The sequence below is a fragment of the Ascaphus truei genome, chromosome 4 (genome assembly GCF_040206685.1).
Source record: "Ascaphus truei isolate aAscTru1 chromosome 4, aAscTru1.hap1, whole genome shotgun sequence".
Lineage (NCBI taxonomy): Eukaryota > Metazoa > Chordata > Amphibia > Anura > Ascaphidae > Ascaphus > Ascaphus truei.
Window position 1 is genome coordinate 41,045,002 of NC_134486.1, and position 16,613 is coordinate 41,061,614.

Genomic DNA, 16,613 nt, shown 5'->3' on the forward strand with positions numbered 1-16,613 from the left:
ACATTTATTATCAATGTTGTGACAAATGACTTAACCCTTCCATGCGAAGTGCCACTAAAATATAACATTGAGACCAAACTTTTGATTTTGGTATTTCCTACATTATTTATAAGCGTATTTTTACTTAGTGTGTTGTTTGCAATGCACAAGGTTGCTGTAAATACGGTTTGTTACAAAATGGTACAAAAGGACAACAACTATCCTTAATAATTCTCTTCTAGGCTTATCATGCGTCAGACTACAATTAACTCCGCCTTTTGAATATTGTATGAAAAAATTATACAACTGGCAAGCTACTTTAAAAGAAAAATGTTGTAAATTGAGGGGGAAAAAAAAAAATATATATATATATATATGTACTGTATATGTGTGTATATATGTGTGTATATATATATATATATATATATATATATATATATATATATATATATATATATATATACATATATACACACAGTATATACTGCTAAGGAAAATTACATCATTCAAACATTTAGCTTTTTTCACAGAAATACACCCATTAAAGCAGCGGTCCTAGCAATATCCTGCATGTGTATTTTTTTTTTAAATAAATCAGTTCTGTACTGTGAGAAAATACTTGTAGCATTTTCTTTTTTTTAAAAAAACAACTTTGAAAGACAATTTTTAATGTATTCTAATGTAACAAGCATTTTTATTCCTATAGCAACCCTTAGAAAGGCACAACCCCTTCCTTCTCTGTAACAGGCTCTGGCACACCCCTTTGTGAGTCCTGCCCCCTCCAGAGCCATGCACGTGCATGAGCACAAATGTATCAGTTACTGCTGCCTGGTCACATGATCTTCCCCACAGAACTGTGCCAGAGCAGCAGCAGAAAAGGAGAGTAGCTCAGAATTAATTAAACATATACATACACACACATACATATATATACTTACACATACACACTATATATATATATATATATAGTGTGTATATATATATATATATATATATATATATATATATATATATATATATATATATATATATATATATATATAGTGTGTATGTATATATATATAACAACTGTAAATATTATTGTATGTTCATTTGCATATCTTAGACAGGTCTGCAACCCTGTCTTTCCCCATTATCGCCCAGCATACAGCGCTTCCACTGCAGCAAGGGATTCTGGGAAATGACATGAAAATGAGCACTCAGTGCCACCTTTTGTCTTAAGCTCGTGTTACACAAGCAAATCCTCAAGCCAATGCATGCTGTTTTAGACATATATATATATAGTTGCCAGGTAATACTTATTAATAATACATAACTAATCATAAAGAATGATTAATAATGAATTATTATTAATACATCATTATTGATTAATGAATAATTATTACTTAATAAAGAATAATAAAGAATTATATATTTATAAATTAAACAATATAATTAAAATAATAATTTATTAAAAAAGTTAATTATACCATTTCATACAGGAATTGAACCCAGGACCCTTTCATATGTTGGCAAGAGTTCTACCACTAGACCACAGGAGCTGTGTGATGTCATAGACAGCTAGAAATAAACTTAAGATTTAACATTGACATGTACCTTGTGTTGTAGAGGATAAATATATTTATAGGTTATGTCTTGTCATACCAAGCCTATGGTGTAGAGGTAAGAGGCAAGGCATTGATATCAGAAGGTCCCGAGTTCAATCCCTGCATGTGTTTTGTACAAAATGTATTACTGTTTATTTGAGTCTGTGTCTGGTAGTCAATAAAGCATTGAATTGAATGTTTGAAAAAAAAAAAAAACCCGATGGCACGCGAGGGCAGAGAGAGAGATGAGCACGTGGACAGCAGGAAGAGGAGAGAGAGATAGCACGTGGCGGCAAAATGGAGGATTTGAGATGCAGCTGGCAAAATTAGGCTTTCAATTCGGGAGCCATGCTCAGACCGCGTTATAACCGATTCGCGTTATAATGTGTCGCGCTATAACGGGGTTTTGCTGTATATCTATATATATATAGACACACACACACAGTATTGCTTGTCCCATGACGTAAATTGTTAGTCCAAATAAAAAAGGTATCACCTAATACTGAAGAACTCATATATTCTGCAGTGTGTGTGTGTGTGTATTTCCAGAATCCCTATCTGTGCATTTTAAGTGAAAATTTTGTCTTTGTCACAGAAATTTAATTTGAAATGGTCATAGTTACATAGTTACATAGTAGATGAGGTTGAAAAAAGACGTAGGTCCATCAAGTTCAACCTATGCTAAATTTAGACAACAGATACTTTATCCTATATCTATACTTACTTATTGATCCAGAGGAAGGCAAACAAAAAAAACCATTAAGGGGAAAAATTAATTCCTTCCTGACTCCAAGAAATGGCAATCGGATTAATCCCTGGATCAACATCCTTCCCATGTATACTTATTTGGTATATCCCTGTATACCTTTCCCATCTAAAAAGATGTCCAACCTTTTTTTGAACAAATCTATTGTATCTGCCATCACAGTCTCCATGGGTAATGATGTTTTTAATTAAAAATAAAAACACAATTTTAGTGCCAAAACACAAAGAAGTTTGACTTAGAACGCATATTTTAGCTATTTGCACTTCTATATTTATAGTAACTGAATTACTTGTGTGTGTGTGTGTTTGTTAGTCAGTGTGTGTGTGTGTCTGTCTGTCTGTCTGTGTGGTGTGTGTTATTCTTCGTGTCCTGCCCCCTGTCTCTCTTTACTCCCCCCACCCCCGGCCTTCTACCCGTCACCCTGCACCCAAATCTTGTGGCCATGTCCTGCGCCCAGCAGATTCTCAGGGCCTTCACGTTGCCAGTACTGGGTCAAGCTGGGGCCAGTTCCCTTTCTCTTTGTTAGGACCTAAGGACTAACATTGATCACTATGACCAGCACATAGTCTCGTGCCCCTAATATTCATCATCTACTGCCCGGCACCACAGCACTTTGGCCAATAACACATAACTTTCAGGTTTCACTGGATGTGCACTGAGCTCTGTCTGTGTTTCATGTTCTGTCTCGGGTTTTAAATATATATCGCCATGCTCATTAGCACTCCTCTGTGACACCTATATGCTTATATATATGTTGTGGTTATTTTGGGGGTTCAATATGAGCTTGCAGGTGTCCTGTATGTTTAACTAAAAAACCTAACATTATTTTTGCAACATTATTACCCCTTGGAGACTGGGCAAAAAAAACTAGCAAACAAGCAAAATGAAGGGGAAAAAACGCAAAAAAAGTTTTGCATAATTCTAATGGTAGTGTGGGATATGAGCTAACCTTACTCAACGCTTTACTGGTCATCTCCAAGATGCGAAGGTGAGGGTTAGCAATGTTGCTAAGTACAGGTAACCATGGCAGAGGTGTTGAATGCACTGCCCCTGAGATTATACACAAAGCAGTATTTAACTGTTATAGTAAATCATGCGTCTTATGACCAGCACCACACAGATATACAGTACTTTTCTGCAAGGTAACACAGGGCTAGAGTAAATGTTTGAAGTATCTGCACTCTGGCTCCCCCTTTTGAACCACCAGCTTTGCTATCAGACTGTTTCATGTCTTCACCTTCGCAGATATCCTCTGTAGATGGTTTCTGAATGTCAATATCTGGCCTAGAGTCACTCCCAAGTTTCAGGCATTGAGGTGTATGTTAAGCACATTAAAGATGTTTGCATGGTAAAGATAGAAATGGGGCTTTCTCGAAGCTCAGTGTTCTCACACTTTATAGAATAAAGGCTTGCAGCGAAAAGATATGAATTACATTAAAATTCAACTTTGTAATTTACTAAATTTCATAGAATTTCTATTATGGAGAGAACAGAAAAACCGTGTACAAGCTCAAGGTGGTCCGGCAAAGAATGCTTTTAAAGCATAATCATAAATGCAATAAAAAGGAGCTGACACCGGATATTGGGGAATGATGGGTTAAGCAGTGATTGTATGATAACGGATGACTGGGGGTAACAAGAGGGGAGCACAACAGGGACAGAATGATGTGATATTTAATCACGTAGTCCCGTAGTCCCGTAGTCCCCATAGCCCCGGCTAAGCCCGGTGTGGAGTAGCTTCTACTCACGATCAGACACCGTCTTGATCCCCCTCCTTCCAGCTGCTTCCCAGACGCTGCCAGAAGCGTCTCCCGTTTGGCCTCCGGTGGTGTACTGCTGCGACACACTTTATTCGAGCAAATACCCAGTATGTACCTGGCAGATACCTGGAATGCGCCGCTCCTCACCTCTGACAAGCCCTGTTGCGTTTGCCTTCCCAGCCATGGTTCATGCCTGGCTGACGGGCGGCTGATCTGTTAAATGATAATGATTAGGATTTAATAGGCTGCAATGCTTCGCGTGTCTACCAGATGGCATAAATTCATGAATTGTAATGCAGTATATATATATATATATATATATATATATATATATATATATATATATATATATATATATATATATATACTGTGCAGTATTGCAGCCAGCGGGAATAAAATGCTTCAATCCCTGCCTGGAAAATAACGCAATGCACTCGGGCAGAAAACAGTCACAAACCTCAATACACCCGAGTATACCCGAATTCGTGGGACTAGCCGAGCTCGAATAAAGTGTGTCGCCAGTGTAGCAGATCCTCTCAGAAGACAGCAGAACAGGGTAAGGATCAGATGAAAAACTGCTCCAGGAAAAAAGGTAAGGCACTCACCAGCAAAAAAGGGGTAAAAATCAAATTTATTAAACTACATAAAAAACAAAGAAACAAACAGTGCTAGCTACTCTCCCACGCGTTTCACGCCCACTGTGGCGCTTTCTCAACTGCGGTCTGTAGAGAGCGGGAGCGGCGGCCGTGGTTTGAGCGGAGGGGGGGCGTGGTTTGAGCGGAGGCACCCGCTACTCCCCCCCCCTCCCTCCACGGGCTCGGTCTCCCGGGCTGCAGGAGGGAGCTGCTGCGGGCCTGCTCTAAGGTAAGCAGCTCCCGCTCCATCCCCCCTCCCCCTCAAATGCCCTCCTCACACACGCTGATATACACACGCTGATATATACACACACACACCACCGCCTACCTTGTGGAGGAAGATCTCTGACAGCTCCTGCTCCCGCCCCTGATAGGCTCATTAGCGCACCACGTGATGCGTCACCGCTCGGGATCACAATTTTCTTGCATCCCCTGCCGGCTGACGCATCACAGCGCGTATTGAGCCATGCAGTGAGGGGGAACTGGGACCGGGTCAAGAAGGATACCCCTGCTGGTGAGGAACGCACCGCCGGGCGCGGCAGGACCAAAGCCTTATTTGTGTGTTTGGGGAAGCGGGCTTATTTTTGTGTGTGTTTGGGTAGGGGGACTTATTTGTGTGTGTGTGTTTGGGGAGGGGGGCTTATATTGTGAATGTGTTTGGGGAGAGGGGCTTATTTGTGTGTATGTGTGTTTGGGGAGCGGGCCTTATTTGTGTGTGTGTGTTTGGGGAGCGGGCCTAATTTATGTGTGTGTTTGGGGAGGGGTGCTTATTTGTGTGTGTTTTAGAAGGGGGGGTGTGTAAGAGAAAATGGGGCAAGGGTTTCTCGCAAGGCCGCCAACGTGTGGGGAGCTCCAGTGGAAACCTAGTTACTGGGCCCTGGAAAAGCTGTCTGTGCCCCTGTCTGTAGGTTCCCCCCTTTCTCTTCCACAACCCCCCCTCTTTCACTCTCATCACACACTTGTCGCTCTCTTTCTCACTCATCACCCTCTTTCTTTCCATACACTACACTTTCCCTGTCCCCCATTTCTTTCCCCATACCCAATCTTTCTCCCTATACTACCCCATTCTCTCTCTCTCTCTCTCTCTCTCTCTCTCTCTCTCTCTCTCTCTCTCTCTCTCTCTCTCTCTCTCTCTCTCTCTCTCTCTCTTTCTTTCCCTCCCCCATCTCACTCATTCTCACCCATTTTCTCTCTTATTTACCCTCACTTTTCCATCCCCCTACTCTCCCCCTCTCATTTCCCCCCTCTCCTACTTTTTCCACCTCCTCTCTCACTCTTTCCCCCAATTTCACATGATTCCAGCTCTCTCACTTCTCCCTCTCTAGCTATGTCTCCTCCCCTTCATGCCTTACCAGTGGAGCGAGGGTGCGGGATTTGTCCGTGCCCTACCCGGAACCTGGGGCAGGGGTTCACCAAGGCAACTGATATCAGAAGTTGGTCCCAACGTCCGGTGGGACATAACTTCTGTGTTCGGGTCGGTAGAGCGGGTCCCCTCTGCTATCGAAAACCAGATGTCCCTGTGCTCCCCTAGGATGCCATATACAGAATTAAACAACGGCTCCTATGGAGCTCAGGAAATGATCTGAACTGCTGAGGGAAAGAAATGGAATGACTTCCCTTCCGTCCCGTCATCAGTGATTGAGCGATCACCTGACTGTGAGTGTTGGAGGGTCCGTGGCACTCGAAAGGGTTAAATAACGCAAAGCTGTCTATAGAGTACTTGGTTATAAAAAAAAAATTAGAAAAAATAGAAGACGGTTACTTCAGATAAAGGAAAAATCTAATTAGGAAACTACATGAACAACATATATTTTGAAGCCAAATAGACTAATGCTACTATGTTCTGGTATTAATGTGTTGTACTCTTTATCATAAAGATGTGTGACTATTTTACAGTACTGCAAATAGGACTTTACATTTTATTTCAGAAGGTCTCAGCGGGCTACAGTATGTGTTAAGCAGATTGGTACCAAATTGTTATAATGGCATGTAGCTCATCAGTAGTTTAACAATGCTTCATAGCTTTTAAGTTTGATACATTTGATGTATGTTTCTCAGGCAGACGAGCTTCATGCCAACTCAGAACTAGTCATTTAAATATTGTAACAAAGCAGAGCAAATGTACTTAAAGATATTGTCAGGATCAGGGTTGATGGAACTACCGAGGATCTTTGAATCGCCAGACAGAACGCACAGAGGTTTAACAAACCAGAGTTTATTTAGCTGGAGCTAACAGTGAAATCACACATAACATACACGCACAATTATACAGGACCGGTAATCTGGGACAATGGGGAACACCTAATCTCAATAGGTGCAAGGTGCTGCCGTAGCTGGCTAACATCCTGGAGTCCCCCAATTACGGAACAAAAAAAGTGTTTTGTTTTGCGCAATTAACCACAGCTTTGAAACAGGCTTGCAGGCTCATGGCCAGGCAGGGAAAAGACACAGACTTTACCCAGGCTGTATGTACGCAGGTAACCTGATCACGTGGGACACAGGACTGAGGTATAGGAACTCAAGGAGAGCGAGCGGCCCAGGGACAAAGGGAATTTATACCCTATCCTAATTAGCAGGATGCCTGGCAGTCAGGGCAACACAAAAGCTTCCACACCCGCCAAGGTTCCCAAGTGTGAAAGATGTTGCACACCGCCCGGAAAGGTGTCACGAGCATCTTATTTTTAACATGGTGACTGGATACACACTGGGGACACATAGGAGAACTGCAGGGTACATAGGAATGCATTGTACACATACAGAATACATTACTGCTGTACGGAATCCTGCACAGGCAGGGGAAATGCATTACAAGCATAGGAAACACATTATAGGCATACAGTACACTAATTATTATTATTATTATCATTTATTTATACCGGGCCAACATATTCCATAGTGCTGTACAAAATAGGGTTGGAGGACGAAAACAATAAAATAATGACCGTAAACTTACATTGTTACAGTAGGTGAGGAGAACCCTGCCCCAAGGAGCTTACAATCTATACGGAAGGGTTAACATAAATCTACAAGGGGGGTGGTACATTAAATGAACAGAGGTTATACATTCAGTTTACAGACAATTCATGGACAGTTGGAGATAATAAATGATTATCAGAATTATAACAGAGTATCTCTAACATCAGCGAATGGCTGACCCCCCTTTGGGGAGACTTATGTGGGCTCATATCAAAGAAGTCCTGAGGTGAAATGATAGCAGCTGGAAGCAAACAGACCCTCCCAGCAAACATCCAGGGGCGGGGGTGAAGGTGATGATCTCCAGGTTTTTTAAGCTGTCTGTCCTTTCTTGAGGTAATTAACCCTGTCCACGCTGGCTTAGTGAACAGGAGTAGTGAAAGGGAGGCATGGTGAGCTGACCCTCTTTGGGAGCCGTCTTTGGGAAGACGCATGTGGTCTCATATCAAAGAAGTCTTGAGGTGAAGGTATGGGGAACACATGTTGCTACATAAGGAAAAACATTAGCGCCCCACGTCACAGATATATTCTAACTAAAAATAACCGTAATGTGCCATTCTTTAAAAGCATTTATCTACTTGCTTCATCGGTAACCTATTTACCAGCAGGATTTTTGACACAACAGAGATGGGTGAATGTATCAAAATATTTAGTAATTGTTTACTTAATATTTGTATCACCGACTAATATTTGCCTTGGTTGTTTTTTGTTAAAAAATGTATGTGAATGTATGCAATTCTGCCGGTGGCCACTATTCACACTAAACAGAGAGAGACAGACAGAGAGAGAGACAGAGAGAGAGACAGAGAGAGAGACAGAGAGAGAGACAGAGAGAGAGACAGAGAGAGAGACAGAGAGAGAGACAGAGAGAGAGACAGAGAGAGAGACAGAGAGAGAGAGTGTACACACCGGTGACTATGTAAGAATTCATAGTAATAATGAAAATAATAATATATTTTTTTTCAAGGGGCCAAATATAATTGACTAAAACTGTAACATATGACTAAATCTGCACTAATGTACGATGCTGCTTCTGGTCAACCTTGGATGCAAATGCGTACAACTGTGCCATTTTCATCACAATCCAAAATGCATATATCATACAGTAGTACAAAAATAATCATGTTATTTAATGTTTGCACACAGCTATTAACCTAATGTCTTCTATTATAGCAAGAAAGTTTTCATTTTGACATTGAAAAAATGTTGTGTGTAACTAGTGAGGCGAGAAGACAAATGTTAGTGGGAATCCAGTCTATCGCTAATACTACACATAGAGATAATGTAGTGGATCGGATACTTTAGAGTAATTAAAAATCTAGAAGGACACAAATGGCTTTTTAATTTTCTAATATGAAAATTAATCATGGGATAAATGTTCCTCAGTTTATGCCACAAGTGAGAAGAAAATCATTTCCTCCTTATACAATCATTTTTGTAAATTGAGATCAATGAAATTCTTCCAACAATAGCAAGAAATCAATGGGAAAATAGCACATCATTCATGGCCATCTTGTGAATTATAGTTTCGCTGACAGTAATCGGTAGGGTATCCATGGTCTGCAATACAATTTCTTGTAACACATTTCCAGATAATGCCTGTAGATCCATGTCTAATGTAACTAAGAGCGATCTGTTTTTCTTGGCCACATCAGCCTATGTTTGATTTTATGCAAATAGTGTAATCAAGCAAATGGTGAAGGAGGTGTTGTCACTGTTAATAGCCGCTCACCAAGCAGAGACCACGAAGGCAACATACTTTATATAGAAACATGTTGATAATGATAAGTGCTGGAGAAAGTGGGATTTTTTCCATTTAGTTTTGATTTTGCATCTATGATTGCTAATATATTTTACTACAGAAGTTGTATGTAATTCTTGTGGGTGTATTAAAATAGATAGCGCTCACAAATGATATCAGATGAAAAAGTAATGCTTTAATAAACATATTTTTGCCACAAATATTGGGACTAATAAAACAGCAGATTTTAGTTTGTTTATTTTATTTTTTGCACCTTGCATTTTATTGCCAAAGTTTCTTTCTAGAGGTACAGGACTATTATTTTAAAAATATATAGATTAGGTGTTAATATGTCTATTATATAACATAACGATGTTGCATTATGTCTGGTCGATATCACCTTGCGTATTCTTATGGCATCCTCCCCCGTAACGCACGCATTAAAAGTTTGCGCGTGATTTGCTCATAATGTGAAAAAGGGCAGAACATGGAATTTTAGCGCTGTCTGCAATACCGGGCAGAAACACAAGCGGGCGATCGCAAGCTGTTGTGCCATTTAACAAAGGAACATACATACTTTTTATATGGGCTGATAGACACCTGCTTTCAGAGATTGAGCCGCATGCTCAGTAGCATTCAGTGTCCACCATAGGCAAAGACAAACACTTTGCCATTTGTCGGACATGCACTGAACTGCAACCACACAAATACTAATTCCGTTTGGCAACTAAATAAACTGGGACGGAGCAGGGAAGGCACGCCGCGGAGAGGCACAACCCCCACAGAAAACCAACGGACTGCTTACGGAGCGTCATTGGAGGCTGATAAATAAATGTGTACAACTATTAACCAATTAAACAACTGGTCAAATTATTGTCTAAGTTACCAAATCCTGTCAATCTACTCATTGCATTTCATGAACATGTGTGTGTTCTTTAGTTAATAACTGGTAAACCAAGCAGGCATGGTTCTGCTACAGCAAAGTATATGGTAACCTTGATATTTATAAGACTAGTAGGTTTGCAGTAAAGCAGTAAAGCAGTAAAGGTTTTCAGTAAAGCAAAAATCATAGAGGCATCCAAAGAAAAGTCATATGAATGTGCATCATTTGTTAATTGGTGAGTTGAGGTAGAGTTGCGGTAGAAGTTTATTTTTTGAGAAAACTAGATTCTTTTGCAGGTAGTGATAAAGATTAATAGAACAATATGATAGTTCTTCTTTACAGGCTTTCAAGACTTTACTATCTATAAAGAGGGATCTAGGTACTTAATAATTTTGTTATACCAAGCAACTCTGTCCCTCTCTTTTCAGTCTTAACTGATATCACAGAAACATAACTCACTTAGAAGAAATGGATACACAGGGCTTCCTTTATCAAAGTCTCCCAGCTGCAAAAGTAGGGCAACAAAACTGCACCATATTTATGAAGGAAGGAATATTCAAATAAAATAAATGTGATTTTCTTATTTGATAAATCTGGTTCACTATGTTTGCATTGGGTTTGCTCTAGTTTTGCAGCTTGGAAAATTTGATAAATGACCCTCAAAGTTGATAAGAAAAGTAGTGTAAAAAAAAAAGGAATATATATATATATATATTTAAAAAATGGTTATAGTAAGACAGCCTTCATTTCCCAATACTGATATTTATGTCGAGTTCCAAAACTGTCCCTTTGGCGGAAAAAGCTTTGGATACAATTTGATGTCATATCTCATGTTTTAATCAGGATTTATGAATGGGAGATACATCAATATCACATCTACAAACTTGACCCCAACCTCTGCCTGCATATCTTGATCTTGCATTCACACATAATTGTGTGTATATCTGATCAGCAATGGTAACATTTTGAAACATTCCTTGCAGATACAAATAATCCCCAGAACCACTGATCTTATCAGTGGAAAAGACTCTATTAAGCAATAGTTTGAAAATATGACTGATTCTGCCATAGATCTTTTTAATCATATTCTTACAGTATATAGCAGTGAGAATGATCTCCATTAATACAAAATTTCAAGGCTAGTCTTCACTTTACGGAACATTCTCCTACTGTCTCATTGTTCTTCCTATTTACCACTTAGATTGTAAGCTTTTTGGGGCAAGGACTGCTTTTCCTAATGTTACTTTTTTTGTCTCAAGCAGCGTATTCCCACTATTTGTTATATTATTATGGGGAAAAGGGGTTAACTGCTGTACACCATATGGTCAAAATACTTTCTTAATTACCGGTGCTCTTGTACTGAGAGGTAGCTGGAGACCCAAATACAGTAGTATCAGCAAACAAGAATGACACAAGGCACTTCAAATTTTCAAATGCTGAATTTAATGAGCCAAAAAGATGACGTTTCAACCCAAGATGGTCTTTTTCAAGTGATGAATGGCTGTACAAGCTGATGAAAGCCATTCATCACTTGAAAAAGACCATCTTACAGATGCAGTGGGCATATTGGAACATTTACCTAGTTTTGCCGGGGCAGACTAATGGCCCATCGGATTAACACAGTGGCGGTCCCTGCTGTGTGAGTCCTACCGGGGTCTGCCTGTCTGTAAGAGACGCGCAGTAAGAGAGAAGCTGAATCAGTCACTCTAACTGCGCACCACTCACAGGCGATCGCGGGGGTTTTATTTAATTTTAAACATTACAGTAATTAAGCAGGGGGTCTCTGGAGCTGAACCGCATTAATTTCAAGTCCGGTGACCCCGTACTTCCCGAGATACAGGGCCCGTTATGGGGTGCCGGTATCTCCTATGCATGGAAATGTCCCGTGTCACGGGATCAGGACATTTCCATGCATAGGAGATACCGGCACCCCATAACGGGGCCTGTATCTCGGGAAGTAGGGGGTCACCGGACTTGAAATCAATGCGGTTCAGCTCCGGAGAAAATTCAAAGTGCCTTGTGTCATTCTTGTTTCCTGATTACTAGTATATTATTATGGCACATGTATGACTGCTTTGAAGCGCTACTGTATGTATATGGATGTTGCTATATAAATTAAGATATGCATACGTACATGGAACATTCTCCAGTGTGATTTTGTGGAGTTAGCACTTTATTTTCATTTGTAAGCTTAATGAGGTAATTTCCCAGCTCCTGAAGCTAACATGTATTAAGTAAAGTAAAAGAGACAGTGCTTTTTACACTTTTTGGAAGTGCGTAATGTAATTTTGAGATTGATCTTTATAATCACAGCACATTTTAGTATATTCAATTGACAGAAGCTTCACACTTGTTTAAATGTCTCAGTGTAGTTTATCATTATTTGCTATGGGCATACTTTTATAGAAATCTCTGATTTATCCAAAATATATGAATTTCTTTGATATAATAATTATTTCCTGTCCCCCCATCCTCCCCCTGATATTAATTCTTTGTGTGCAAACATTCCACATGCACATTTCTGAAAATGCGCATATAAAACAGTAAGTTGCAAAAAATATTTAATAATATATAGTCCTGAAATATATCAATCAATATAGTTGCTGAAATAAATCATTACATCATTGTAATTAATATTTGTGTATGTTTTGATAATGAGATGTTTTTCTGATATTCCCAACCAGAATTGTGGGTAAACATTTAGAAAAGTGGGGATATACTGTAACAGGAAATAGAAAATTTACCTGTTGTTACTTAAATGTGATTGATTATACATTTGAACTATAGGCTCAGATAATACTCAGAAAGTAATGCCTTGCCAATGGTAAAAAAAAAAATATTATTTTCCAACAGAAAGACTCTAATTTACTGTAGCTAAGAATTTTCCGTTAATTGTCTTTATAATAATAATAGCATGATCTTTTATAGCGCTGCTAGTTGTATGCAGCGCTTTACATATACATAGTTTACAATCTATGTTTTTGGTGCCTGAGGCACAGGGAGATAAGGTGATTTGCCCAAGGTCACAAGGAGCCGACACAAGGAATTGAACCAGGCTCCCCAGTGTCTTTACTCACTGAGCCACTCCTTAGAACAATGAAGGTTGCTGTACATTGAAGGGTTTATGCCATTTTGTCTGAACAGTCTAACATGATCACACTATGAAGTTTACCAAACACAATGGCAAAAAAAAAGTTTGATTTGAAGGTTTTAGGTCTACTGAAAATAATAATACTACATCATAGCATTTGCTACTTTTATTTGGGATAATTGTTTTTAATATACAGGGTGTCGCTGTTTTATCTTCACAACATCAATTAGACATTAACAAATAGAGGCATCTTCTCTTATCTGTAATATATTGCCCTTGTGGGCAAGATTTGATAACAATTCTGAAAGGATAGAAGTGTGCTTGATAATCCCGAAGGCCTTTAATGACATGAAATGAAACATTTCGAAAGGTGAAGAGGTAATCTCTCACTGTTTAGAAACTTTGTAATTGTTTGTTATTATGAAATGACCTCATATTGCATTTTTCTTTCAGCATTGGCAACATTTACGCCACACCAATTTTTGCTGACTGCCTGCACGGTCGTTGGCTGTACAAACAGTTCCCAGGTCACCTTGCTCACAGCACAGCTGCCACCAGATTATGTATTTCCCCCAATTCTAACAGTTTTGGATTCTTCAAGTATATATGTCCAGTAAGTAACAATTGGTCTGTCTTTTTTTTCTTTCTAATCTTTGGTGAACTTTTCTAAATAACATTAACGGTGATTTAAATGGGTGATGCCCCCAAACAGAGCTTAAAAAAACACTAGAGATTAAATCACTCATTGGAAATTGTAATATTCTCCTAAGAAATCATACAATACACCATTAGTCAAGCAATGGCAACGCAGCCGACCATCTTAAAGTATATGCAAAGATCGTTGATTTATTTCAGCTTATAAAATAAAGGAATGAAAATCATAAAACCTTGTTGACAGGGCTTGATTTAAATTAAAAATTAAAAATGAAACCTGTGTGTTCTACTGTCAATGTATCAAGTTATTTTCCCCCTATTACTCCCCTCCCCTATTAATGATCCTATTATTTCTGACGTGGCAATGCGGATTAATAGGGATTGTTACAGTAGGTTGAATAGAATGGGTGAAATTCTGCATATAATATAATCCTCTCCTTTTGGTAGTTTTACTTGCTGCAAAAACTTGACATGCTTCTAGTTACCAATAAACTTTCTGGCAAACATATGTGCATTAATAGTAGGAAAATGTAACAGTTCTTTTGTAGCAAGGAAAAACCTATGTATTAAAGTTATACCGGTATTACAGGAAGTCAAGGAAAAACCTATGTATTAAAGTTATACCGGTATTACAGGAAGTCAAGGAAAAACCTATGTATTAAAGTTATACCGGTATTGATAGTTATTTGATATACAGTAAACCTTGAAAAAAATTTAACTTAATAAATTGTGAGAAATAAATATAAGTGCATACTGTATTTGCTGTACATTTCTCTTTATCAGGTTCACCAAAACTGAACCACTTGTAACCATTAATAATCTTAAAGACTGGAAAATGTATCCTAACCATCCCACCATGCGTTCACATGGCTTTTATGAGCCAAATTGTTACATATGCCTATAACATATATTATCACTTACTGTGCATGCAATGTCTTGTATACAGTATAATGTATAACCTTGCTCACTTAATGTACTGTAACTATGTATTTGTAACCATGTATGTGTCATGATAACTATATGCCCAGGACATACATGAAAACGAGAGGTAACTCACAATGTATTACTGTACTTCCCGATAAAACATTTTATAAATAAATAAATGACTGTAATGTTCCCTCAGAAACAGAAGCATAGTGGACCTATTTAAAGTTTGACTTAATATATCAAGATATTCCTATTTATTAGGGCAATCATCTCTGATGGAGGTATAAAGACACAAGCAGTAGGTTTTTCTAATCTATCAAAAATGACACTGCTGTTTCTATTATTTCATGAACATTTGGCACACATTTTCACAAAATATTAAAATACCCTATCTTATCTTTTAAGGGTGGTGGCGGGGGATAAAATAAAAGGGTGTGGACACATTTGTAATAAATGTGTGGCTATTATTAAGTTCTATTTACACAGTAGGCCATAATTACTAAACAGTCTTCTAGCATAAGACATCTTCCGGCTGGGGAGAACACTTTAAGTTTATAGCCATTCAAGACAGTGGGCTACAAGGTGTCTTATGACACAGAACGGGTAGAAAAGGGGAAATGTCCTCGGGCGCGTCACTCTGCTCCCAGCTCCACGACGTATGTTACGTGAAAAATAGAAGAGAAAGGGGAGGGCCACAATAAAAAACAACTCCAAGTTATACACACTTCTTATTTTTAGAGTGGGAAGGGAGGGGTGGTAGGGGAAAACAGGGGAAGAATGATATTGAACACACTTTTAGGGTAGAGACACACTCACATGGAATTTCTAATATCATGAGCTGGTATTCTCGCCTCAGCATGTAATGACATAGGTTGTAGATGAGGAAGTGCCCTCTGGTATCTTCCTTGACAAAAAATAAAAGGGAAAAACAAAATAGTGTAATACAATTTAATTAGACAATGGGTGCATGAGATTTAAAACTTACAAGCGACCGATATTTTCAAGCATAGAAAGGAGATGTCGCCGGGCTCCACAGTATATCCCTCTCTGGGTTGCAGTGTTGCTTCTCGGCTGATCCCTGCTGGCAGAAGGTCTTTGTATCTGTATATGGGGATAATTCTGGCTGCAGTATGGATACTTAAGGCCCGTGCACAGGCTATGTTCTCCTCCGGCCGCCTATCTCCTCCACAGATGTAGTCTTCAGCTTCGTTACTCCGTTGCGCGTGCGCATGCGCAGACGGCTAGATGCTGGGCCAGGATACAGGGAAAGAAAACTCCTCGCTACGGTGGCTTGGAAGGACCAAAAAACGTCAGACGCGTTTCGCCAATGCTTCCTCAGTGACGTTGCTGAGGAAGCATTGGCGAAACGCGTCTGACGTTTTTTGGTCCTTCCAAGCCACCGTAGCGAGGAGTTTTCTTTCCCTGTATCCTGGCCCAGCATCTAGCCGTCTGCGCATGCGCACGCGCAACGGAGTAACGAAGCTGAAGACTACATCTGTGGAGGAGATAGGCGGCCGGAGGAGAACATAGCCTGTGCACGGGCCTTAAGTATCCATACTGCAGCCAGAATTATCCCCATATACAGATACAAAGACCTTCTGCCAGCAGGGATCAGCCG

The 16,613-nt window shown here is 39.4% G+C and overlaps 1 protein-coding gene across 6 annotated transcripts in view; it reads left to right on the forward strand.

Annotated features, from left to right (window-relative positions):
* USH2A (usherin) overlaps nucleotides 1-16,613 on the forward strand; it is a 942,943-nt gene that overhangs the window by 450,613 nt on the left and 475,717 nt on the right. For all 6 annotated transcript variants that reach the window (XM_075595608.1, XM_075595610.1, XM_075595609.1 and 3 more), the window contains one exon: nucleotides 13,868-14,027. In XM_075595608.1, coding sequence (XP_075451723.1) covers nucleotides 13,868-14,027 — 160 coding nt within the window. The remainder of the gene's footprint in view (nucleotides 1-13,867; nucleotides 14,028-16,613) is intronic.